General features: G+C 41.5%; 2 protein-coding genes across 4 annotated transcripts; both read right to left on the bottom strand.

Moving 5' to 3' along the window:
* Positions 1-3: 3 nt before the first annotated feature.
* Positions 4-15,935, bottom strand: LOC127762090 (11-beta-hydroxysteroid dehydrogenase 1A-like). 3 transcript variants are annotated; one of them, XM_052286447.1, is made up of 6 exons: positions 15,693-15,935; positions 3,323-3,515; positions 3,112-3,197; positions 2,053-2,184; positions 1,789-1,953; positions 4-447 (listed from the first exon to the last, which is right to left on the bottom strand). In XM_052286447.1, exons 1-6 carry the CDS (start codon positions 15,876-15,878, stop codon positions 76-78), a joined length of 1,134 nt encoding a protein of 377 aa, XP_052142407.1. In that variant the 5' UTR covers positions 15,879-15,935; the 3' UTR covers positions 4-75. The 3 variants fall into 3 exon arrangements, with proteins under 3 accessions (XP_052142407.1, XP_052142409.1, XP_052142408.1); XM_052286449.1 differs by lacking the exon at positions 15,693-15,935 and adding an exon at positions 3,653-3,871; XM_052286448.1 differs by lacking the exon at positions 15,693-15,935 and adding an exon at positions 3,758-3,871.
* A 3,881-nt stretch (positions 15,936-19,816) lies between these two features.
* Positions 19,817-21,891, bottom strand: LOC127762093 (transcription factor MYBS2-like). Its single transcript, XM_052286451.1, has 2 exons — positions 21,770-21,891; positions 19,817-20,210 (listed from the first exon to the last, which is right to left on the bottom strand). The coding sequence occupies exons 1-2, from the start codon at positions 21,823-21,825 to the stop codon at positions 19,925-19,927; spliced, it is 342 nt and encodes a 113-aa protein (XP_052142411.1). The 5' UTR covers positions 21,826-21,891; the 3' UTR covers positions 19,817-19,924.
* Positions 21,892-25,536: the final 3,645 nt, after the last annotated feature.

Raw genomic sequence — 25,536 nt, 5'->3', positions numbered from 1 at the left:
TACTAGTATCAATCAATTTTATTACAGGATTGAATCCGAAAGGCTAAAAATGCAACGTATGTACGTATGTGCGGCTCACAAACCCTTCCTGCATTGCAGTAGGTACGCCGCGGCGGCATCGTCAGCGGCGCCGTAGCCTTCTTCGCCGTCGCAATATTCCTCGTCCTCTGTCTTGATGGCTGGGTTGCGGCGGAGAGCCTCCGGGAAGAGGCGCTTCATGCCGGTGGCCTCCATGATCCTCTTCCCGAGCGGCGGTCGTGCCCCCTTCCTGGTGCCGTACAGCGCGCGGCAGGCCCAGTCGAGCACCCCGGGGGCGAGGCAGGCTACCAGCTGCAGCGGCCGGAACAGCGACGGCCACGTGACGTACCAGTCGCCGGCCCGGATGCCGTCCATGGCCACCTCGCCCAGCTCCGCCACGCGGCCCACCGGGAACACGCCGATCTGCTCCTGCACACGTGCAACTCCATCCGAACGAACAGCGTTAATTTGGAGGCTAAATCTCTGTAAAAGGAGCAATCTATCCTCTCTCTGATGCTGTTAGAATGAAACAATACCACCTCTGTTTTATAGAACAGGTCACATTGACTTTTTTATAATAAATATTTTTAAGTTTGATCAAGTCTATAGAAAAATGCAACGACACTTTTAACACAAAATAAACACCTTATTAAAATATATTAAATATTAGTTCCAATGAAACTCATTTAGGTTTGTAGACATCTATTAACTTATTAAAGAAATAGAAAAAGAAGCCTCCGCGTTCGCTCTCACGGCTTAGAAATTCTTATATTAATTGGAGAAAAAGAAAAATAGAGTCTATATAGAAATACAATTTAGAAATAGTTAAAATTTGGAATTAAAAAAATAAGGAATATTTGAAGAGGAGACTAGAGTCCATATAGAAATACAATTGAGAAATAAAAGAAATTCGGAATTAAAAGTAAGGAATATTATAAGTAGAGTATAGAGTCCATATAAAAATACAATTAAGAAATAATAGAAATTTGGAATTAAAAATAAGGACTATTAGAAGTAGAGTATAGAGTCCATATAGGAATTTAAAACTAACTAAAATTCAGAATAAACATAATAAAATTAAAAGTTGAGTTTAGAGTTCGTATAAAAAATACAATTTACAAATAACTAAAATTTGAAATTAAAAAAAACATGAGAAGAAGAGTCTAAAGTCAATATAGGAATACAATTTAGAAGTAACTGAAATTCAAAATTCAAAATTAAAGATATTAAAAGATGAGTTTAGAGTCCACATAGAAATACAATTAGAAATAATAAAAAATCAGAATTAAAAATAAATAATATTGGAAGAAGAGTCTAGAGTCTATATAGAAATACAATTTACAGATAACGAAAATTAGGAATTAAAAAAAGAAATATTGAAAGACGAGTCTAGAGTCTATATAGGAATATAATTTATGAATAACTAAAATTTGATATTAAAAATAATTAATAAATAGCACGTATATAAAATACAATATGAATATTACATATTAGTAGTTTCGTAAAGTTAGTACAAAATTTAAAATTATGTTGTCATTTTAATATATTTAAATAATACATTGAGAAAACATATATGCTATTATATGAGGGAAAATATAATGATGCTAGTCGTGTAATCTGCGCGGGCCACCATGCTAGTTACTATATAAATAAAAACTTGGTTAAATTTAAAGAAAGTTTAACTATAATATGGAATGGAGGGGTATCAAAGTCGTGAACTTTCGGATATATAAAACCATTTTTAAAATTTTCATTTAATTGATATCTTACATCTCTGGCTTCCTCGTTGACGGCGACATCGCCGCCGCTCTGGATGCCCTTGCCCTTGGTAATCTCGGATTCGACGTAGCCAGGGGTGAGAACTGTGATCCCGACCTCCGACCCGAGCTCGGCTCGCAATGTTTCGTAGAACCTCAGTTGTGCCGCTTTGGTTGCCTGATACCGTGACGCACATAAAAGAGGTCTTATGAACACATGGAAGAGGCGAAAAAAATTTTAGAGAACTGACGACTCATTTGTGGTGGTAACACGTACATTGTAGAAGCTCATTCTTGAAGTGGCGACTGTTCCTGCCGCGGAGCACGACACGACGAGTTTCCCTTTGCTGGCCTTGAGGTGTGGTAGGGCATAGTAGGTCGGGTACACGGATCCCCAGAAGTTCACGTCCTGTGTAAATGTTTCAACCAAAGGATGAATGGAAAGACTATCACTATGCAATAATAGCGCATGTATGTAGGTGATGTATATCGTCATGAACAACCATTTTGTGTTATTCTAACACTTGTGTAGCTATATCCATATTTTTTTTTTAGCAAAGGTGTAGCCTATATATGACCCTGTTTGCATCCAGAGGGCTTAATAGCCCTCCGGAATTTTGCTATTTAAAGTATTAAACGTAGATTACTGATAAAACTCATTCCATAACCCCTAGTCTATTTTACTAGACGAATCTAACGAGGTATATTAATCCATGATTTGCTACAGTGATGCTACAGTAATCAGCTGCTAATCATAGATTAATACACATAATTAGATTCGTCTCGTAAAATAGCCTAGGGGTTATGGAATCGATTTTATCGTTAATCTACGTTTAATTCGTCGAAATAGCAAGATTTTAGAGAGATATTTAATAGCCCAGAGGATCAAACAAGGCCATAGGCCAGTGAGTGTTCACCCGCTTTTAAATTAAGTTGGTGCTCGAGATCATTGATGTAAAAGAGGGCCGTGGTAATCTGAGCAACAACAAAGTTTAAAACACCTAATCCAAATTTAAAAAGGATTGGTTTGAAATGGTTTTGTGAAGTAGAACTTCAGCGATAGAAGAGTATTCAAACCGCAATTCACTTCTCTTTCCAAGTCATTATTATTTTTCTAAAATCGGACTGCTGAGTAACTAAACCACCCCGGTCTAAACCGCGGGTTGAACCGTTGGAGTAAACGATTTAGAATCTAATGGTAAATAATGTCCACATACATGTAAGTTTGGATAAACATGATAGTTAAATAGAATATAATGGACATAAACTTTATAGTTGAAAAACATTCAGACATATAGAAAAAACATATTTGAAAAGATTTATGAATTTGTTTTACCATCATCTTGGTGAAAGCGGTTATGTTGGTGACTTCATCGAAGGAGCAAGAGGACCAGATACCGGCATTGGCAACCAGATGGTTCACTGCACGCAGCATCAGCAAGAGACAGAACAACAACAAATCGTTAATAATGCCTCCTCTATAATTGCAGACTTGCAGTTAGGGAGAGAGAGATCGGTTCGCGCATGCAAGGATGAAAGTGCACTACATTTGCCGAAGTGCGCGACTGTCTCCTCGACGGCGCGTCTCGACTGGTCGGCGTCGGAGACGTCGGCCGGCAGGACGAGGACGTCCGGCGAGCCGCGCTCCAGGGCGGCGGCGGCGACGCCCTCGAGAGCCTTCTTCCTCCGCGCCACCAGCGCCAGGCACGCACCTTGCGCTGCGTACTGGTAGGCCAGTTCCTGCACAATGACAAGAGCAGCTAGCCACGTTAAGCACCACCACGTGTATTGTCAGTATAGTGACATGATAGAGAAAATATAATTCCAGTAACGCCACGTAAACTAGTATAAATAAAATAGGAAAAAATACGAATTACCCCCATGAACTACAAAACCGGACATTCTTCACCCCCCAACTATGTAAACCGGACAAATTACCCCCCTCGACCCAATCCGCGGTGGTTTTGGTCTACGTGACGTACATGTGGCATTCCAGTCAGCATTTTCTAATAAAAAAAATTATGGACCCGCATGTAATAGTCTTCACTTTCCCCTCTCTCCCACTCTTCCTCTCTTCTCTCTCTCACTCTATCTCACTCTTCATTGATTCACTCTATCGGCGGCGGTGGGAAACACGGAGGAGCAAGCGGCGGGCAGCGGCGCACGGGGGCGGACGGCGGACGGCGGCGTCGTGGCAAAGGCCGAGCGGAGGCGGCTGCGGGCGCGGCGCACGGGGGCGGGCGGCGGACAGCGGCGTCGCGGCGACGGCCGAGCGGAGGCAGCTGCGGGCACGCGCACGGGGGCGGGCGGCGGACGGCGGCTGCCGGCGACGAGGTGCCTCTCCGCATACCGCTCCGCGCGTCCCGTGGCGAGGTCGACGGCGTCGACGAGCCACCGCGCGCGGCCGGCATCGTAGCGCGCGGAGCGAACCTCGCGGCGGATGCGGGTGCGGGGGAGGTCCGGGAGGGAGCAACAGCGGCGACCGCGCGGGGCGCAGAGGCATCCTCGTCTGCCTTTCCACCGCCGCTCGCCTCGTCCGCCTCGTCCGCCTCTCCGCCGCCGCCCGCCTCGCCTGCCTCGTCCGCCTCTCCGCCGCCGCTCGCCTCCCCTGCCTTGTCCGCCTGTCCGCCGCCTCCCGCCTCTTCGCCGCCGTTTGCCTCGCCCGCCTCGTCTACCTGTCCGTCGCCGCCCGCCTGCCTCTCCGCCTCGTCGACGCTGTCGACCTCGCCACGGGACGGTGCGGAGCGGTACACGGCGAGGCACCTCGTCGCCCGCCCCCGTGCGCGTCGCCGCGACGCCGCCGTCCGCCGCCCGCCCCCGCGCACCGCGCCCGCAGCCGCCTCCGCTCGGCCTTTGCCGCGACGGCGCTGTCCGCCGTGCGCTGTCCGCCCCCGTGCGCCGCCTTCCGCCGCCCGCCGCCCGCTCCTCCGTGTCTCCCGCCGCCGCCGATAGAGTGAATCAGTGAAGAGTGAGATAGAGTGAGAGAGAGAAGAGAGGCAGAGTGAGAGAGAGGGGGAAGTGAAGACTGACATTTGGGTCCTATAATTTTTTTTATTAGAAAACGCTAACTGGGATGCCACGTAGACCAAAACTACTGCGGATTAGATCGAGGAGGGTAATTCGTCTGGTTTGCATAGTTTGAGATGAAGAATGTCCAGTTTTGTAGTTCAAGGGTAATTCGGACGACCGCGATAGTTCGGGAGGTAATTTGTATTTTTCTAATAAAATATTATATTATGTTTATATTATTAATAGAAATGTAGAAGACTCTATCCTGTTCAGACGAGACAATTAATAATCATATAAACATCAACTGTACTTTATGCGCATTCTCCATCCTCTCCCCCTTTCCCTCCCACCCACATGGCTCTCCCTCCCCGAAATGACTTGTGTGCGCATGTTCGCGGGCGCGGCTGCTAGCGAACAGGTCATTGCTTACATTTTTGCCAAGCATGTTTCCTTTTGGAGGCATTTTCCTTTTTTTTCTTTTATGGGCTTGGAGCTAATTCAAGTGACGGCTCTCTAAGCAGAGACAAGAAATCATGGCCCATGCGGCCCAAAATAAGCATTCGTGCTTTTTTTTTCCCTATTTTTATTATATCTCTGTATGAAATTGTATACCAATTATTTTGCATGTATAAATTTATATACCAAATATTTATGTGTAAAATCGCTACACCAAATTTTTCTACGATATAAAGCTTATATGTATAAAGTTGCGTGTATAAATTTTTATACTAAATGTTTCTGTATAAAATGCCTACACTGAAATTTTCTATGGTGCAAAGTTTATATGTATAAAACTTATATGGTATAAAGTTTAGATGTGCAAGTTTATATGTATATATTATATGTATACAAACTTTATACGTACAAATTATTTGGGATAAAATACAATGGGCCGCATTTAGTGGGTCAAAAGTGACTAAGCCAGCTAGCGGCTAAAAGGGGAAAGGCACCCACGCTCGAGGGCTGGACTTGTCAGTATTTGTCCTGTTAATGCGTTCGTGCTACGTGAATATTCGTGTACTAGATTCACTCCTCGGTCCCACCCTCATGAGCTCTCTCTCTCTCTCCCAAACTCAAGGAGTGCTCTCTCTCCCACCCTCATAGCTCAATGGCCGAGAACACTATGCAGCCGTCAATCTATGGTCAATAGCCACCAACTCCGTGTTGTTGTGGAAGGCCGCCTTCATTCGAGGTGGAGGGATTGCTGAGTAATTCGTGAGGCTTTTTGGATTCGCACTAGCTTCGTTTGCTGACTCATTGTGATCCACAACGAGCTTCTTTGATTAGAGGTGGTGAATCGAATGATGTGTTTTTTTTTTTGAAGCATTTTGAGAGATGATTTTCAGGATAATTTTGCTCGTTAATTTGAGTTATCTAGCTTTATTGAAGGATTTTGGGCACTTCTTTTAATCATTTGGTGCTTGTTTTATGGGGCAATGGAACATGCAGTAACTTTTTTTTTGCCATGGGGTAATTTATTGTTGTTCGGGTGTTGTTTCGATTAAATTTTTTAAATTGATTATTTTTTGTTTTTCTTGAGTTTTCTCATGAAACACAATTTTGTAGATATGCCAGCAATACTTTCGTAATATCTAATGTATCACGTTAGTGGTACCATGATATTGAGGTTTTGTAACTACAGGCGGACCTAGTTATCTCTCTACATATAAATATCATACCCGATATCTATATGTATTACTTTCTCTGTCCTAAAAAAAGCCAACCTTGGTATAGATGGGATACTTTCTAGGACACGAATCTAGACACTCCGTCCAAAAAAAAAGCTAACCTTGGTATGGATGGAGCTATGTCCAGATTCTTGTCCTAGAAAGTGTCCCATTTATGCTAAGGTTCGCTTTTGCTTTTTTTGGGACGGAGGGAGTAGACCTGGTGCCCGGTACTAGGGTCTGATACCTTTGGAAGGTTTCTCGCATGCTGATATCAGTATGACGCAAATACATAAAGTATCCCTTCCACTTGTGTTTCCTTCGAGTCTTTGTTCACTTATTATATTGTTAACAACAATAAAAATATATTGTATGGTATAATATAACAAAACATAATTCTTTTGGTACTACTAATAATTTGACCAATTAATCTTATAGAGTTTATATAAGATATGGCTCGAACAGGGAGCAGACAACTTGGATATGATTTCCCACGCTTATAGCAAGAACATTTTCTTTCTTAGAGCACTTTAGTATGAAATTCATTATGTCGATAATTATTCAACGAAATAGGCGTAACCATGTTTCTTAAATGCAAGACTGTCAAAAACATTAAAGCAAACTATTAATTAATATAAACTTCCGATCGAGAGCGTCACTACTTTTATAGTGATTTTTCTGTACGAGACACCTTGATTTTTGCAAACGAACCATAACAAGTGGCGTCTGCAAAAAACGATGGTCATTTTTGCATGCGGCCCCTTAAGTGGCCCGTATGGAAAAATTGATTTTTCCATATGGGCCTCTTAAGAGGGCCGCATGTAAAAATGAGCTCATTTTTGCATGCGGCTCACTTAAGCGCCCACATGGAAAAATCAATTTTCCATACGGGCCACTTAAGGAGGCGTATGCAAAAATAAAATTTGAAAAAATTGAAAAAATTGAAACTAGTGTATCTCACTCATATGAACTCCAAATTAGATGATTTTTTTTCTAAATGTTTCTAAAATCATTCTCTATCATGTTACTGTATTCTTACTGCTATTATTTGGCCATTTTTTTCTTGTGACTTTGTTTTACCAATTAAAATTTTGAATTTCAAAACTTCAAATAATATTTTGAAGAAGTAATTCATTTCAGCTGAAAAAGTCATCAACAACAAAGTTGTATAACTCATCAAGATATATAACTTCTATTTTAGTCATTTCATCATCCGACAAAGTTATTTATAAAATTGTTCACAAAATGTACATCTCTCTTATAATTTTATAAACTATATAAGACATATATACATTTAGTGAACAATCTTACAAATCACATTGTCGGATGAAGAAATGGACAAAATAAAAGTGATAGATCTTGATAATTTATACAACTTTGTTATTGATGACTTTTTCAGTTGAAATCATTTAGTATTTGAAAATATTGTTTGAAGTTGTCATATTTTGAAATTCAAATTCAAACTATTCAAACAAAGTCAAATATAAAAATGATAAAAACAAAAGTTGTAGATCTTGATGAGTTATAAAACTTTGTTATTGATGATCTTATCCATTTGAAATCATTTACTACCCGAAAAATTGTTTGAATTTTTTATATTTTAAAATTCAAATTTTGTATAGTCCAATCAAATTCGGATGGATAAATGACCAAAATAAAATTGGTAGATCTCAATGAGTTCTACAACTTTGTTTTTGACATGAGTTGATTTAATGTCATAAAAATCAATTTAAAGTTGAAAAAACACATGATTTTTGTATGCGGACGCTTAAGTGGTCCGCATGTAAAAATAAGTGTTCCATTTTTACATGCGGGCCTCCTATTTCCCTCTCAACCATTCAAAAAATTTTCAACTCAGACCACAGCCGGCACCTTATCTACTTCTTCTCTCTCTCTCTCAGTCATCTCCTCTCTCACAAATCCTCTCCTCTCTCAGCCCTCTCTCTCTTTCTCAGCCAGAGGGCGGCACGCAGGGGGCGGCGGCGCCCTCCCCCACGGCGACGACGAGCTCGGGGGCGGCGGATCCGGAGTAGGCCTCCCTCCTCCCATGTGGATCCGGCGCCAGCGCCCTCCCCCGCGGCGACGCGAGCTCCCCTCGGCGACGACGAGCTCGGGGGCGGTGGATCCGGGGTCGGCCGCCCTCCTCCCACACGGATCCGGCGCCGGCGCACTCCCCGCGGCGACGCGAGCTCCCCTCCGCGACGACGAGCTCGGGGGCAGCGGATCCGGGGTCGGCCGCCCTCCTCACACGTGGATCCGGCGCCGGCACCCTCCCCCGCGGCGACGACGAGGTCGGGGGCGGCGGATCCGGTTCGGGTGCGGCGACGACGACGGTGGCGGGTGGCGGTGGCGAGCTTGGGCGCGGCGGATCCGGCTCGGGTGCGGCGACGACGACGGCGACGGGTGGCGGCTGCGAGCTTGGGCGCGGCGGATCCGGCATGGTGGCGAGCGGCGGCGGCGAGCTCGGGCGCCTGGGGCTAGGGTTTTTTTGGGGATTTTTATTTTTTTTCGCGATTTTTCATTTTCGCATGCGGCCGGCTTAAGCGGCCGCATGCGAAAATCTAATTTTCGCATGCGGTTGCACCGGCAGCATGCGAAGATCGTGATCTTTGCAGACCTTCTCGCGCATGCGGTCCGGCCAACCGCATGCGAAAATACAATCCACCCGTTTACAAAAACGGTTTTTGTAGTAGTGCGTTTAAGAACAATTTAATATTGTTCATGCAGTCGTAAAAAGATTTTTCTCGACAATACTCCCACCATCTAAAAGTGTAAGGCATAGCATTTCTTTTATCAATAAGACTAAGAAGAAATTATCTAACAAATCAACAATCAGGTTCCGATCAACAATTTAGTTTAACACGATAAAACATATAAGATAATTTTTTCATGTAAGTCTTGGATGTATGAAGACTACAAATATACCTCTCATTAAAAAAACAGAAAATGAAATAATGAAATAGTTTGTATATGACTTTTTGACAGAGGGAGTAAGACGGTAATGGTCCAGCACTACGGTAAAACGAGTTACTGCAGGTGGGCACAGATCCAGATCGGATCACTTTGTCGTTAGTTAATCATTGACCGGGTCGCCGCCATGCATGCACGATTTTGTGAGTGTAGAAGACGTCATCAGCAATTAATTAATCGCATGTGTTCAACCCATACTACCGATGAGAGACCAATAAAAGGAGATAGCATTACAGTTTACGAGATACAGTAGCTTTACTTGATTCTACAACTAAAGGCAATTGGGCCGGTTCGCGCCCATGTGCCCTGGGAACTACGCAAGAATGGAACCGAAATGACGGTCAATACGTGTCATACCAAAAACTACTGCTTCATATGTTTTAAAATATATCAAACTAGTAAACGATTAAACAACGACGAATATATATATAAAAAGTATATCTACATTTATACTACTTGTGAACTCAATTGTTACTCTCTCTGTTTTATATTAATCATCATATCATTTTCTCATTAAGATCAATAAAATCTTAACTTCTCTGTATTTTAGGGTCATTTTGATATAGCTCCAGCTCTAAACTCTACATCCTTGAGAGTTAAAGCTCAACCAAACAGTTTCAACTCCACCTAAAATAGGTGTGGAGTTGAGTGAGGTTTGTAGCTCTACCAAACACCCTTATTTATTATAAGTTTGTAGTAGGGGAAAAAAATCAATTTTCATATAGACTTTAACTCTTCTCATGCCTAAGAAACGAGAGAGCTTTACTACCCGGGAAAAAGCTTGCATGCATACATATAAACTCAATTTGCATGTACAAATATAATAATACTACCGTCAAATGAATGAGCCAAGGTTACACGATGATTAATTTAGAATTTTTGATATTTTTATACGACGATCATTACGAGATGGAGGAAGTATATTTTAAGACGTATAGTGTTTACTACTACCTCCATCCCAAATTACTTATCTTTTAAGCTCGTTTAGTATATCATAAGGTTTGAAACAAAAGACTTCAATACCCTTATAAAATAATTTATGTTTAAGGATAGAAGGGTGGTTGAGGGGTAAAATAGGAAGAAATTTAAATGTGATGTGATTGATGGGACAAGTATTACTAGGAGTGATAAGTATTGGCTGTGTTTAGTTCAGCGCAAAGTTTGGATTTTGGTTGAAATTGGAGATGATGTGACTGAAAAGTTGTATGTGTATGACAGGTTGATGTGATGGAAAGGACTGAAGTTTGGATCCAAACTTTGGATCTAAACACAGCCATTGTGGGACAAAATTTGAATGGTAGAAGGATAACTAATTTGGGACGGAGGAAGTATCAAAGTGGCAAGATAAGAGCAGGTACAATAGCAGACTATAAGCCAACTAGGTACAATAGCAGACTATAAGCCAATTATAACCACGTATCGAGAAAAAAAGAGAAAGAGAGAGAAAGCGGGCTACAGATTTGTAGCCAGCTGCAACACGGACTCCAAAACATTATTTGTGTATAAGATGTGGGACCGGGTATTAATGGTGTAGCATATTTTTATAGTTAAGCCCGCGCAGATGCGCGGGCAATTTATTTATTATCTATAAAAAGAATACTAAAAGAAACTATATCCCACCATATTCACTATAAGAAATAGACCATAGATTTTGATATATACAAAATGATCATAATGCCTATCATATCCAACCAAAAATCACTTTATCTCGGTTATATATAAATTCACCATTCACCATAACTTATTATCATTGTCTTGAAATGAGTGTCTTTTTAATAGATGGAATTGCAGGTGTATCCAAAAATAAACCCAACACATCATTAATACCTAAAAAGTTAATCTCCACATCATACCCAAATACCCATGTCTCACAGGTGTCCAAATCTATAAATAAATATTTAAAGAGATAATCCATAAAATGCCATTGACAAGCGTCAAGTCCCAGAAATACCATCGACAAGTGTGAGTTCCAAGAAATACCATCGTACAAGCGATTTTGTCCTAAAAATGCCATCGCCGTTAGGGTTCCGTCCATTCCACGCTGTTTTATCTTATATTTAAAAGTACCATTTCTACAATTAATAGGATAAAACAATTAAACCTATATATGAATGCTATTCTAACGATCAGGTGAAGCTGACTATAGCCGCTAAGGATTTTTCTCTAATGCCTTGACTCATGGGTCCTGCATTGATATAGTATTGCTCCTCAAGACGAGCGTGGAGCATAATTTTATTGGTAAGTAGGCCAGTTAAGCTTTATTGTCAACGGTAAACTCTTACTCGGACCACCTTTACTGAATAATGCATACTCCTGTATAATTACTACAACTAATTACTACAATATAGCCAGTTGAGATCCATACTTGCAATAGGGAATGAGTGAAAGAAGATGGAGTAGTAAAAAAGGGTTTTTTTTTCTGTCTTGAGTTGATTTATTGTATAGAGTAGATATAAATGTTAATCAATAGTACTAAATTTTAGTAGGTGTAGATATAAATGTTTTTTTAAAAAAAATAGCAGGGTTGATCATTTGACTATCTAATAGCTTCAGTGATCAGGACCACATAAAAAATATTTGTTCATGCAGAGATCCTTTGCTAACTTACAAGATAATATAAGTTTTAGTATTCTTTTTTTTTTCTTGTATTATGCATCTAATTCAGCTATGCATGTACGTGGGGGTTAATATGTGTTTAAATTTGTGCTAATTTGTTAACAATGTTTGGATGATAACGACATAAAAATAGATATAATGTAGTTATATGTATGTATTTTTCTAGCGAATAGTAGTCTCTCGTACATATGTTTGTTTTTTCCTTTTTCAGAACAAATATTTTTCGAACATAGGGATATGGTGCACGAATGTGTATTCATAGTGTGCATCTGCACATATTTTTATGAGCTCATATGATTGCCTTTTACATTGTTATTAAAAAAATACTTTCAAGAAAATTGACGGGAAGAGAGTGAAGCAATGGGTGGCGTGAGGCAGCGCCGTGGCATGACTTGTTTTACCACCTCGCTAAGAGTGGTCGCTATGTTCATATATCCTCAATTTAGGAAAAATCTTAGACACTCTTCCTTCTTTTTCTTTTTATATCTCTTGTGTACGTACTTATATAGGAGATGTGTACGTATGTAGAGACAGATTATATGGTTTTTAGGATAGAAGGATTACTTTAATGTATATAATTTAATTTAATGGCTGAAAATCATGGATCATCAATTTAAGTGTAAATTGATGGATTGATGTTTATCTTTTTATATAATTTTTCATTTATTCTCTCTAATTTATTAGGCGTGACATCATAGAAGTGTTTGTAAAAGTGTGAGAATGACATTACTCATAGTTGTAATCTACTTGTACTCAACTATCATTTGCATCTTCTACCATTTATCTTCGGTGTTGGATAACACACGTGCTCATTGGATATCAGTTAATTGTTAAGTGCATTGTGCATGGATACCTCGTAAATAATATTATTTAGCGACCAGTGGATAGTGGCTTGTATATAGAACTTACATACATGGGGATCAGTGATGACATATGTTTGATATTTTAGGCTATGATTGACCAAGTATACAAATATATTGTACAATATGTATTAATGTTTTAGTACCTAAGTAAAGCATTTAAGGCTATGTTCTAAAGTGCTTATCAGATTGGCTACTTCCTTATTTATGTCGAGCATGTTTCTCAAACTGCTAACGGTATATATATTATGCGATGTGTGTCTTGTAAACAGTGTTTATATATGTTATTTTTAAAAAATGAAATAAATTTATTTTCATTTTTAATTTTAGTATTCAATCAATCCTTGCTAATGACTTGGATCATTCCGAGTGCCCTGGATAAGCACACCAAATGAGCTTGATCGAATGAAGTCTAAAGTAGGAGATAAAGGACAACAACACGGTGTCAAACTAATATATTTGATATTTAGTTTTGAATAATATATAAATAAATAAAACACATAATACATTATAATTTTACTAATCTCATTTCAATATATTAGTACTTTTAAGTAGGGAGTAAGTAATTTTTTTAGAATGCTATTCATAAGTGGAGTTTTTTTTTTGAAAATACACGTCCAATTTAACAACGCATGTAATTAAGTGATATACATATAATGTATATTATTAATTTATTTAGATTTTTTATGGATATTTTGATGACATGTGTCTAGTGGAATACAACATGAAATAACATATACTTTTACAACTATGAGTTGAAATTATTAATTTGGGTTTATGTCATATGAGTCAAAAAGAAAAAAAAAGGAGGGACGTCGGACCCAACATACTAAATAATACCCATAATATATTATTGGTGCGTACATATATTTTTACATATACCAGAAAAATGCCCATACATTGCAACGGGTAAAAAACATTTTTATCATTATATACTTTTTAATTCTAGCCCAGCCCATTGCCTCCCTCTGCTTGGTCTGCCTCTCTTTGACCCGCTGCAGGCCCAACTCTCTTCAACCTCTAGAAGACAGTCCCATGCCTGTAAGATACGGATCTGCTCCTTCTCATCAAATCCAATCTAATCTTTCGAATCTTTCTCGATCTCCCAAAACTCTTCTTTCCGTTTTTATCAAAATTAGAGCGAATCCACAAAACTCAAGATAAAAAGGTGACAATAGAGATCCGGTGAATCAATCTAATCTTTCGAATCTTTCTCGATCCCCAAAATTAGAGGGCTTTTGATACCTTCGATCTCTTCTTTTATTTTTTTTTATCAAAATTAGAGTGAATCCACAAAGCTCAAGATAAAAACGTTGACAATGGAGATCCGGTGAATTACGCGGAATAGCACGCTTGCCTGGAGCCGATCGCCCAGCTGTTGGATGGGCTGTCTGGAGCCGATCGCCTAGCTGTTGGATGGGCTGAGCCGTTGGATGGGCTGTTTATCCACGCGTCGACCATCCAGAGGTTGCAACCAGCCTCCTATTGTTTTTTTCACAGAGGCTCCAGTGAGGTGGGCAAGCGAGGAGACGGCGGAGGCTCCGACATGGGCCTAGACACCACACGATTTGGAATGCATGGGAAGAGAATCGGACAAAGAAAAAAAATACGGGCACGCCGTACACGCGCGCGGTGAAAAAGAAAATCGGACAGAAAAATAAGCTTACATGGTAATGAGTCGGACGACGTACGTAATCGATGGCAAAAACATCTTCAATTTTATAATGTAGAGAAGAGATAGGCTGAATTAATAATATCTATGGGCTAGAATAGTTAATTAGGTTTTGTAGGAAATTTAGTGGAATTTTAGTATATATAATAGATATGAGTGAAAAAGAAAAAAAAGAAACGAGGAGCGTGGGGCCGGTGCATGAAGGACGTGCGTTCATGCACGTATGTGGGCATCTATATATGTGGGCCATCTAAGAATAAATCTAATTGGTTATTTCTTTTAGAGATCCAATGTTAAAAATATGGGTCCACCAGATTAAATGAAAACTAACGGTTAGATTTGTTTTAATTTCTCTAAATTTATTAGAGCGTCACGTGGTGGCATAGGAGTATTTGTAAAGTGCCACGTGGCAGCATGAGAGCGTTTGTAGAAAATTTAATGGACTTTTAGTATATAATAGATAAAAAATGAGCTATTAGATTAGGTATAAATGATTTGGAGGCAGTAGTTGCCTATACTATTAAACTTGCTCTAACCAAAGTCACCCCGCATTTTTTTTTCACGGGAAATCCCAGACGTTTCTCGTCACACTTTGATGCAGCGTCAACTCTCTCAAGCTAAGATAAGATTGGCCACTAGTACCAAGTTAACAACACAACACACACCCTGTACGCTTCTGAACTCGATAAGATCGATATCCGGGATTCTCTATCTCCAAAGATAACAGACACATGCACGCTTATTTGACTATCTGGCACGAGACTACGGCGTTGATTTTTCAGACGGAGCTCGATTAGTAGCATTTCCACGTAACTTGCCGACAATACTACGGAAAGATGTGAAATTATGTTTTTCAGGGAATTAAGGAAAGATGTGAAATTAAATAGGGACGATTTTCTTATCAATTAGGACGAGTAAGAAATTAAATAAGTAATGATACAGTGCTTAACTGAGACGCGAGAGAGTCGATGAAGAAGAAATAGCTGTACTATGTGTATTTTGTGACAGATCGAGGCATCAGTTATACTTCTGCCTTTGCTATTGCATCCAAGATGCATCGGGTTTGTATGTAATCTGACAAAGATTAAAGAGAGCTTATTATGTATATACATGTACTACGTACCTCGCCGATGCCGGAGGAGGCGCCGGTGATGAGGACGACCTTCCCTCTCAGGCTCTCCTTCCTCAGCGGCTTCACGAACGCCCACAAGAACAGCTTCACGGGCATGGACAGCGGGATGTACACCAGCACCACCAGCGCGGCGGCGACGTGCATCAGCACGCTGTGGAACATGAGGTACAAATCCATCTCTCCTTTTTGTTCTAGAGAGAGCGAGAGATTGGGAGATGGGGAACCGGTGTTCTATTTGTGCTGGGTTTCTTCTTCCAGGAAGTATGGTGATGGTTATATATATATATGAGCACAGAAGCTGAAGGTTGCTGACTCGCTGTAGCCAGGGGGACACGGTATCCATGCATTATTCAGATATATCTTTCCCTTTTTAATAGATATCGTGGTTGATTTTTGATTAACGTGATATCTTCTTAATCTGTCCTTTCAGAGCTTTATTATTGTCTCAAGCTAACGTTGGAATAGTGACCAATAAACGGACAACACTGTACAACGTGCGACTCGCGACAATTTCATAACTTCCAAGATTCTCTGAGTCTCCAACGATAAGAAAAATTACATACACGCGATTATTTGATTATCTTCAACGTGCAACTCACCACAATTTGTTTAACAGAATTAGGTTTTTATATCTGACATGTATGATAACTAAGATTATTATGAAAATTGATAAATGTTCACATACTGTTGTTATGTTCACAAACAAAATTTGTAAATTCATTGATAGTCAGAGATACGAAATATTTTTTTTTCAAGGCCCGGGAGGAGGAACCTGGCCGAGATTTCATTAGAAAGAAAGAAAGAAAAGTAAATTGCATCATCGGTACACGAACTTGTCAGGTGGTATAATCTAGTGCACGAACTTGTAAAGTGCTCGTTTTCGTGAAAGAACTTGTCTGGTGCGTGTGAAGAAAGGCAAAAAGAACACTATATGGCTAATCTTATTGATTTAGGGGCTGGTTAGGAAATTGTGTAAACATATATATAAAAAAGTTATTATCAGACATACATCTCTTTAATTAAAAAAATAGAATGAGATAAAGAAAAAGAGCAATGATATAAGGGTTAGAAATATATGAAATTCATTATTTCCATGACAAAGGATAAAGTAGAGACTAAATTTATAAATATTACATGTTTTATGAATGCATACTCACTACACGTATGTACATCACATCCTAATCAACATCATCATCGTAAATTTAACATGGTCAAGTTATTTTGGTCCTCGTTTGCACGGACTAGACAAGTTCGTGTACTGAAACGAGCATTTTTTTATAAGTTTATGTACTAAATTGCACCCACCTAATAAGTTTGTATACCACCAATACAATTTACTCAAGAAGAGAAAGAAAGAAGGTTTACAAGAACAAAGTTTGGCAGGAAAGCTCCAAACAAAAGAGCCAGAAACAGTGGCCCAGCTTTTTTGTCTCAGAGTTGGGAGGTAACTACACGTCGGGCGCCTGATCCGGGGGTGGGAAAATCGGGCGCCCATGTCATGCTGATGTCACTTTAAACTATTTTTCTCTTAAATTATTTATCCAAATCATGATCCAATTGCACTATTAAATTCGTTGCAATTAAATCTTTGAAACAAGTACATTGAGGTTTTTCCAAACGGTTAAAAACGATTTTCACATATGGTAAAATGTCTGTGAAAATCGCAATCTTCGCATGCGGCTAGGGCGACTGCATGCAAAAATCTGTAGTCCCTTAAGTCGTTTGCTTGCAAAAAGAAAAAAAATCAAAAAAAAATCCCAAAAATCCCGAAAACCTAGCTCGCCGCTACCGCCGCCGCCGCCGCCGCCGTCGTCGTTGTCGCCGTCGATGTCGCTCGAAGTCTCCACAGCCGTCCTCGTCATCGTCGTCACCGTCGCCATCACTCACAGCTGCCGCCACCAGAGCCACCCCTCCCATCGTCGTTGTCGGAGCGGCGGTGTGTGTTGGACACCTTGGACACCGTAGGGATGGAGGAGGGTGGTGGGCCGGCGTTGACGGTGGGGGCAAAGTAAGGTTGTAGTTAGGAGGCCAGGGCGAATCCGGCGAGGCGGGGGAGGGGGGCACCATGCCGCCGACGCCTTGAGGAGGAAGAGAGGAGGAAGGGGAAGGAGGTTGGCCGGGAAAGAGAGGAGGGGGATGGAGGTGAGGCCGGACGGCGGCTCGGGAGCAAGAGTCGCTAAGGTGTCGTGGAGAGTTGGACTCAAGCGCGTGCACGACTGTAAGGAAAAAAGAATAGGTGAAGAGGATTAGGGTTTGGAGGATTTGCATGAATCATAAAGTGATCCAACCACCTAAAATTTGCAAGATATTAGGGAAGTTTTTCTGTCATATATTGAATAGACAAATGCGGTGTCTATCTAAAAATCCGTCGCAAGTTTTTTGGCTAAGAAACTTTCAAATGTAACTTATAGGATAACTACATTATAACTATAGTATAACTGCGTCTGCGTTGTAACTATATTATAATTGTAGTATAAATGCATTGTAACCCCAATGTAACTATATATAAGTTGCGTATGAATTGCTTATAAGCAACATTAAACATTCATAGCTAGCATATGCATGGTGTGAACGGAGTGTTCTGGGTTCGATTCCCAGCTCGTGCAAATTTTTTCATTCAGCCCAACACGAATCTTCAAGTGCATCAACAGCGCTTAAAAAAAATCGAAAGTTTCTTCAAAACCTTTTTTTTTCATACATCAGTAAATACTACCTCCGTTCTAAAATATAAGCATTTTTAGTATAGTGTCCAGTCAAACATTTTAAACTTTAACTATTAATAGAAAAAAAGTTAAAAAGCTCAATCATGTAAACTTGATATTACTAGATTTATGATTAAACAAAATATCATAATATACAACTCTTTTTATTTAAAACATATTACTTTTATAAATATTATTGGTCAAAGTAGTATATAGAAAACTGTGCCGAAGTCCAAAAATACTTATATTTTGCGACTGGGGAGTAGTTTTAATCATCGAAGACTTTCCTAGCCATTGCCAGTATAACTGGTGATAACACTTGAAATTAATTTTTAACCATTGCTATCCTTTTGAGAAACATACGTTATGACTTATGAGGAGTCCACTACTACACTTAGTTTAATTAGTACTAATGTTTTACATATATAGGAAACTCAACCAAAAAGATCAATCAAACCATGAAGTTGATATCACGTTAAATACCTAGATTTCCACAATTATTTCCAGCCTCTCTCGTATTTGAAAACATAACACCTTTGAAAGTTCTCTGTTTCACGGGAACCCTAAACCATGACGGAACAAAGTTGTCCCTAACCAGATACGGTGGAAAAATTAACTAATACCTCCGTTTTTTAATAGATGATGCCGTTGACTTTTTCTCACATGTTTGATCATTTGTCTTATTCAAAAAATTTACGTAATTATAATTTTTGTTATGAGTTGTTTTATTACTTATAGTACTTTAAGTGTGATTTATATCTTTTACATTTGCATAAAATTTTTGAATAAGACGAATGATCAAACATGTGAGAAAAAATCAACGGCGTCATCTATTAAAAAACTGAGGGAGTATTTATCACTGCAATTAATGATTTGTCATCCGAACTCATATAACATTAACACATAAGAACCCACATATCATTGACACATAGGTGGTAAATAGGTAATTAACACCAAACTAAAAGTGGTAAATAGTTAAGTCCAAATATATACCCTTTGTCCCAAAGAAAGATAAACCCTTCCATATTTATAAGCAGGGTTTGTTTTTTAGATGGAGGAAGTATGTTTTATTGCTTTTAATTTGCTCACTCCCATGTTCCAATTAGGCATACTATGTGGTGTTCTTTTCTTCTAAAGATAAAGATAAAAATGAAGATAAAATTTTTTACGCAAAACGAGGTGGTATTAACGTTTGATTAATTGAGTTTTAATTATTACAAACTTAAAAAATAGATTAATATGATATTTTAGAGTAACTTTCATATAGAAAGTATTTTTCACAAAACACACTGTTTAGTAGTTTAGAAAGCGTGCTACAAAAATCTTAATCTTCATCCAACTTTTGTTGAAAAAAAAGAACTAACTCGATCTAGACGGTACCCACACTATTATGGTTAAGACCTCCTTTGGAAGGCAGGTTTTTAACTAGCTAGCGAGAATAATAATAGTACAAAAGATCCACGTATGTATGCGCACGCATGCATCAGCAAGCATATATCTGGCAGCTGGCGAGCGAGCCATTCATGCGTCATCGTCGCCTGCAATCAGCGCACCGCTTTCGATCAGCGCGCACGGTGGTGCACTCGGGCCAGCGCCGGCAGATTCAGGCGCGGACGTCGTCGTCGTCGGGCTGACGATGTCGTGGATGCTCGCCCGCTTGCACTTGCTCAGGTTCCTCTTCTCTTCCCTGATGCAGAACTTCTGGTAGTGGCTCGCGATCTGGGTCGAGCTCTTGGTCTTCACGAACTCGCTCGCCAGCGCCTTCCAATTCCCCTTCCCGTACGCACTAATCCCGTGCAAGAATTGGCTGTGCATATACATGCATGCATGTGTGCAAGGTACATTGCAATTTGCAGAAGTTAATTAGGAGAAAAAGATACAGTTCCTAAAATCTGTACTTGGTAGTAATCTAGCTAGATTTTTTACTAGAACATCTAAATTTCCACGCGAACAAATTTATTTTTAACCATGCACATGTTAAATGTATATTTTGAGATTTAAAATCCAATATAGTGCACCGTTGATAACACTAACATATAGTATGGCGCATAACGCTATCAACCAAAACTACTCCCTCCGGTTTTCTTTGTTGAGGTTGGTTAGTTTCAAATTAAAGTAACCAACGCCACACATTAAAGGATGAAGGTAGTATAAGTTTCCCTTTTCTATTCCTGTAAAGGCGTGGCTTGATGATAGGAGAGACCCATCTATTAGTGCTAATGATGATACCACCTCACATATGTGTCGCCATGTCATACCGGATTCAGACTTCTAGTATGCATTTCATAAGTTGGGGTTTTAAAAGGGTTTTCTGTTCTGTCACTTGATTTTAGATTGCTCTAAGATTCTTGCGGCACTTAAACATGATACTCAATCCTCACCTTCATCTCACCTAGCTGCTGCCAACTACTTGCACACTTAACCCTCCTAGTACGCCAATGCTCTTTGTCTCGCTAGGTATGTCTTCGTTGCCACCTCTATCATTCCCCCTACCACTTCTATCTCCATGATCTCGACATCTCTCTCTTAACACTCATGAGATTTCTCTATCCCATCTGATTTGTCTCTATTGGTTCGCACTATGGGTTCATCATTGCCACCCTGCATCCTAAACCACTTCAATGACCTCGCCTGCTAGGCTACTATATCGATACCTGCCACCTTCCTCCTTTGTTTTTGTGGTTGAGGCACCACCATCATGTCTCTAAAGCTGCCTCCTTTACCCAACACCTCTTACCCCATCTCAACAGTAAAGGTTGGTTATCTATCGTCAAACCATCACTTGAGAAATCTAACGGTGATGTTTTCTTTTTTCTATCCATCTCTCTTCTTGATGGGTGATGGTTGAAAATGCTTCCCAACTAGCTGTTAAATTTCAATTGAATAATAAAGGAGCAAGTAACTAAGATTTTTTTTTAAAAAAAAAATTGTCAACTTATGAATAAAGCTGGTCTAAAAGTACATTTTCTGAGCTTCTTTATCGGAATAGATGACATCCACGTATATATAAGTTAAAGTTTGCTAGTGCATTTTACTCATTAATTAATAGACAGTATGCGTAATTAAGTACAAATACACATAGCGATGCTGAACATGTAGTTTAATTAATCATAATCACGTACATTTAGATGACGTACTATATGAGTAGAATCCAACGACTACTTTCGTTTTGTTGTGCGAAGAATGTAACAATATTATGAGAGATAGTTATAACCTAACGTTCACCTAGAAAAGTTATACTCTATATTGTAGTAGATAATAGGAATGCATTTATCATAAATAGAAATATTATGGACACTTTTGGAAAAAAAATAAACCCAATAAAGAAATTTCGTGTAATAACGAAATAATGAAGCAGTGAAATACCTATGCTCTTCCCTGGTCCACATCTCCGCCTTCTTCCTTGGCCCGCCGCCGGCCATCCTCGTCTTCCGCGGATTTTTCAGCTCTCTAGATTCCAATTCCACCCCGCCGCCGATGGTCGGAGCGCGCGTAGCAGCTGCATTCGGAGAAGCGGCGGCAGCGATGCCAATGGCCGTCACCTCCGCTGACTCTCCGGCGCCGGCCGCCGCGTCGGCTTCCAACCCGGGTAGTGGCGCCACAGCGGCCACCTGTTCGTCCTGCACGTCCCACGCGAGCGGCGTGTCCACCGCCGGCGCCGCCATGACGAGCCTCAGCTCGTCGGCCAGGCACACGTACCGGTCGAACGCCTGCGTCGCCGTCTTGTCGCCGAGCTCCGCGGCGACCCGGTCCCAGTGCGGGTCCAGCTGCCAGCGCCAGAGCAGCATCTCCAGCAGCTTTTCGTCTCGCCGCGTCCACACGGACGACAGCGGCGCCGGACAGGGAGTGGCGCCGTCGCTGTTGTCCGTCGCCGTGGCATCATCTGTAGGCATGGGCGGGGGCGTACGTGCGTACGGTGTTGGGATTAATTAGTAGTAGTAAACTGCTAACTAGTTGCCATGTTGCCCTAATTAAGCGGCAAGGTTGTTACGCGTACAGATAGAAGATTTGGACTTAATTAAGTTCTGACAGAGTTTGTCATGTGGAAGATTATTGTACGTACTTAGCTAGTCTTGATTAATTGCAGGAGCAAATTAACGGTGAGGCTTCCGGTCTGCCTACGTACGTTTGCCGTTGATGGAGAAGTGAATAGTTGGCCAAAAGGCCCGTAGCCCGACGGCCCAGCCTACGGCATGGAGATTTGGCCCGGTTTAAGCATGGCACGATCTGATTGTTATCGGGCCCATACCAGTCCGGCCCAATTAATCAAGTGAATTGTTCAGAATTTTGTAGCTAATGACCCTAGCAGCAAAAGCTTAATGACCCCGGCCAGCCGGCTTGGAGCTCAGGAAAACTGAAACAATTGTACAGCTTCTTTCTATGCTACTGTCAATCCGCTACTAATGCTGCAATTAGACATATTTATTAGCCAACTATTTATTTTAGCTATGTGCTGTGTATATCAATGAATTAGGCATGTAGTTTTGCTAATCAACCACTAGATGTTAGCTGTGTTTTTAAGCTACTCACTTCGTCTTATGTTACTTCTAATATTTAAATTTGCTTTAAAGTACATCTATTTTCTATGAACCATCGCATCTCAACCAATCACAGTATTCCCCGGTTTAATTTTTTCACCTACTTTTTTCAACCAGTCATAATTATTTCACATTCTAACATTAATCTCTTAAAGAGGCGTAGGTAGTTGTATTTTTAGAAAAAAGGAATAATAAATAACTTTCATACCATACTTTTATGTCTGGAAAAAACACATGGCTGTTATGCCCGGTTGTATATAGTCTTAACTTTTAAATTTTTGAACCTTAAAAACCTCATAAATTCTTGTAGAATAGACTTTAAACATTTATTTTTAGCAAAATGAAACAATCCCAACTTACTCATAGCTCTAGCTCCAAAAGAATTGTGAGCTAAAAATATCTAGCTTCAAAAATAATTAGAATTTTAAACACGACATAAATACAATTAAAAGCTATGACGCCTGTGGCTCAACATCCTGGCTCCGCCCGGTGGTATTCTACACGGATAAGAAATTAGATGGTGTAGTTAGTTTTGTTTAGGAAAAAGTACGAATTACCCCCCGAACTATCGCGGTCGTCTGAATTATCCCCCTGAACCACAAAACCGGGCATTCTTCACCCCGAACTATATAAACCGGACAAATTACCCCCCTCGACCCAATCCACGGTGGTTTTGGTTTAAGTGGCGTACGCGTGGCAGTCCAGTCAGCACACTAGTTATTAGAAAAAGTGGGACCCACCTGTCATCCTCCTCATCCTCTCTCTCTTTTCTCTCTCTCACTCTTCCTCTTTCTCTCGCAAATGGGTCAGCGGCAGCGGCAGGGAGGACACGGCGGCAGCGTGCGGGCGGTGGCGGAGCGCGGGGATGACGCGGCGGCGGCGGGCGGCGCTGAGCGGCGCCGGGAGAACGCGGCGGCGGCGGCTGCGGCAGGTGACGCGAAGGCGGCGGCGACGGGGGATGAGGAGGACGACGAGGATGGCGACGAAGGAGTGGAGATGACGAGGATGGCGATGAAGGAGTGGAGACGACGCTCGGGCGCTGGCTGCGACGGCAATGCCGGAAAGGTAGACCGCGGGGAGGACGCGGCGGCGGCGACCGGCGCCGAGGAGGTGGCGGCGGCCGCTCGGCGCGGCTTCCCCCTTCCCCCTGCCCCCCGCCGCCGCCGTGCGCGCCATCCTCGTCGTCGTCGTCCTCATCCCCCCTCTTCGGCGCCGCCCACCGCCGCGCGTCACCTGCCGCAGCCGCCCGCAGCCGGCACCCGCAGCCGCCGCTTTCATCCCCTTCCTCGGCACCGCCAGAAGCCGCCGCCCTCATCCCCCCTCCTCGGCGCCGCCCGCAGTCGCCGCGTCCTCCCCGCGCCGCTCGGCGCAGCCCGCCGCCGCCGCGTCCTCCCCTCGCCGCTCGGCGCCGCCCACCGCCGCCGTGTCCTCCCCTACCGCCGCGTCCTCCTGCTCGGCACCGCTCGGCGCCGCCCGCCGCCGCCGCGTCCTCCCCTCGCCGCTCGGCGCCGCCCGCCGCCGCCGTGTCCTCCCCTGCCGCCGCGTCCCCCTCCTCGGCGCCACCCGCCGCCGTCGCGTCCTCCCCGCGCTCCGCCACCGCCCGCACGTCGCCGTCGCGTCCTCTCCTGCCGCCTCCGCTGTCCCATTTGAGAGAGAGAGGGAGAGAGAGAAGAGAGAGGATGAGGAGGATGACAGGTGGGTCCCACTTTTTTTTAATAACTAGTGTGCTGACTGGGTTGCCACGCGTACGCTACGTAGACCAAAACCACCGTGGATTGGGTCGAGGGGGGTAATTTATTCGGTTTGTATAGTTCGAGGTGAAGAATATCCGGTTTTATGGTTAGAGGGTAATTCAAATAACCGAGATAGTTCGAGGGGGTAATTCGTATTTTTCTTTTGTTTACCAATGGCGCACGTTAGTTCAATGATGGATGCCTGGGAGTAGGTAGTGGAGGAGTGGTGGGACCGTACTCCGTAGGTTCCGTTTGTTTAATATCAATCTAATATTCTGACGGTTTAAATTGGAGTCACTGTTTTATGTAAAAATCAAATGAGAGATGCTTTGTTTTTTCTCATAATTTCTACGAGTTTATCTAATTTATTAGAGTGCCACGTAGGGCCAGCTCTATATTTTAGAGGGCCCTAGACAAACTTGATAACATATGCCCTCAAAGACTAAATACTCCCTCTGTTTTTTAATAGATGACGCTATTGACTTTTAAATACATGTTTGACTTTTAATAGATGACGCTGTTGACTTTTAAACATATGTTTGGCCACACTAGCTCTACTATCATATTATTTTGATAATATAACAAACTTGAGCAAATTTAAAGAAATTTGACTAAAAAATAAGTTAAACGACTTAAAATAAAAAGGAGAGAGTACCCTCGTCTTAAAATATAAAGGACTTTGTCAATGTAACTTATGGGATGGAGGTATATATAGTTCTGTGACAATACTTCACTCTCTAGACTTAAATTTGTAGTATCTATTATTATTTCATAGTTCAAATAACTCTTAATTACATCTTACAAGATGCGACCAAAAGTCCAAAACACCTCGTGATCTATAAGTTACTCGTACACAAATACC

Source organism: Oryza glaberrima, chromosome 2, assembly GCF_000147395.1.
Source record: "Oryza glaberrima chromosome 2, OglaRS2, whole genome shotgun sequence".
Lineage (NCBI taxonomy): Eukaryota > Viridiplantae > Streptophyta > Magnoliopsida > Poales > Poaceae > Oryza > Oryza glaberrima.
Note: the sequence above shows the minus strand (reverse complement) of the source record. Positions and strands in the feature narration are given on the sequence as shown.

What these genes read in the sequence shown, in the direction of transcription:
- LOC127762093 (XM_052286451.1), bottom strand. Translation starts at nt 21,825, where the DNA reads ATGGCCGGCGGCGGGCCAAGGAAGAAGGCGGAGATGTGGACCAGGGAA. An exon ending in TGGACCAGGGAAGAGCATAG is followed by an intron (nt 20,211 to 21,769) that starts GTATTTCACTGC and finishes GTATATGCACAG; the next exon opens with CCAATTCTTGCACGGGATTA.
- LOC127762090 (XM_052286447.1), bottom strand. Translation starts at nt 15,878, where the DNA reads ATGGATTTGTACCTCATGTTCCACAGCGTGCTGATGCACGTCGCCGCC. An exon ending in CCTCCTCCGGCATCGGCGAG is followed by an intron (nt 3,516 to 15,692) that starts GTACGTAGTACA and finishes GTCATTGTGCAG; the next exon opens with GAACTGGCCTACCAGTACGC. An exon ending in CAAGAATGAGCTTCTACAAT is followed by an intron (nt 1,954 to 2,052) that starts GTACGTGTTACC and finishes TCACGGTATCAG; the next exon opens with GCAACCAAAGCGGCACAACT.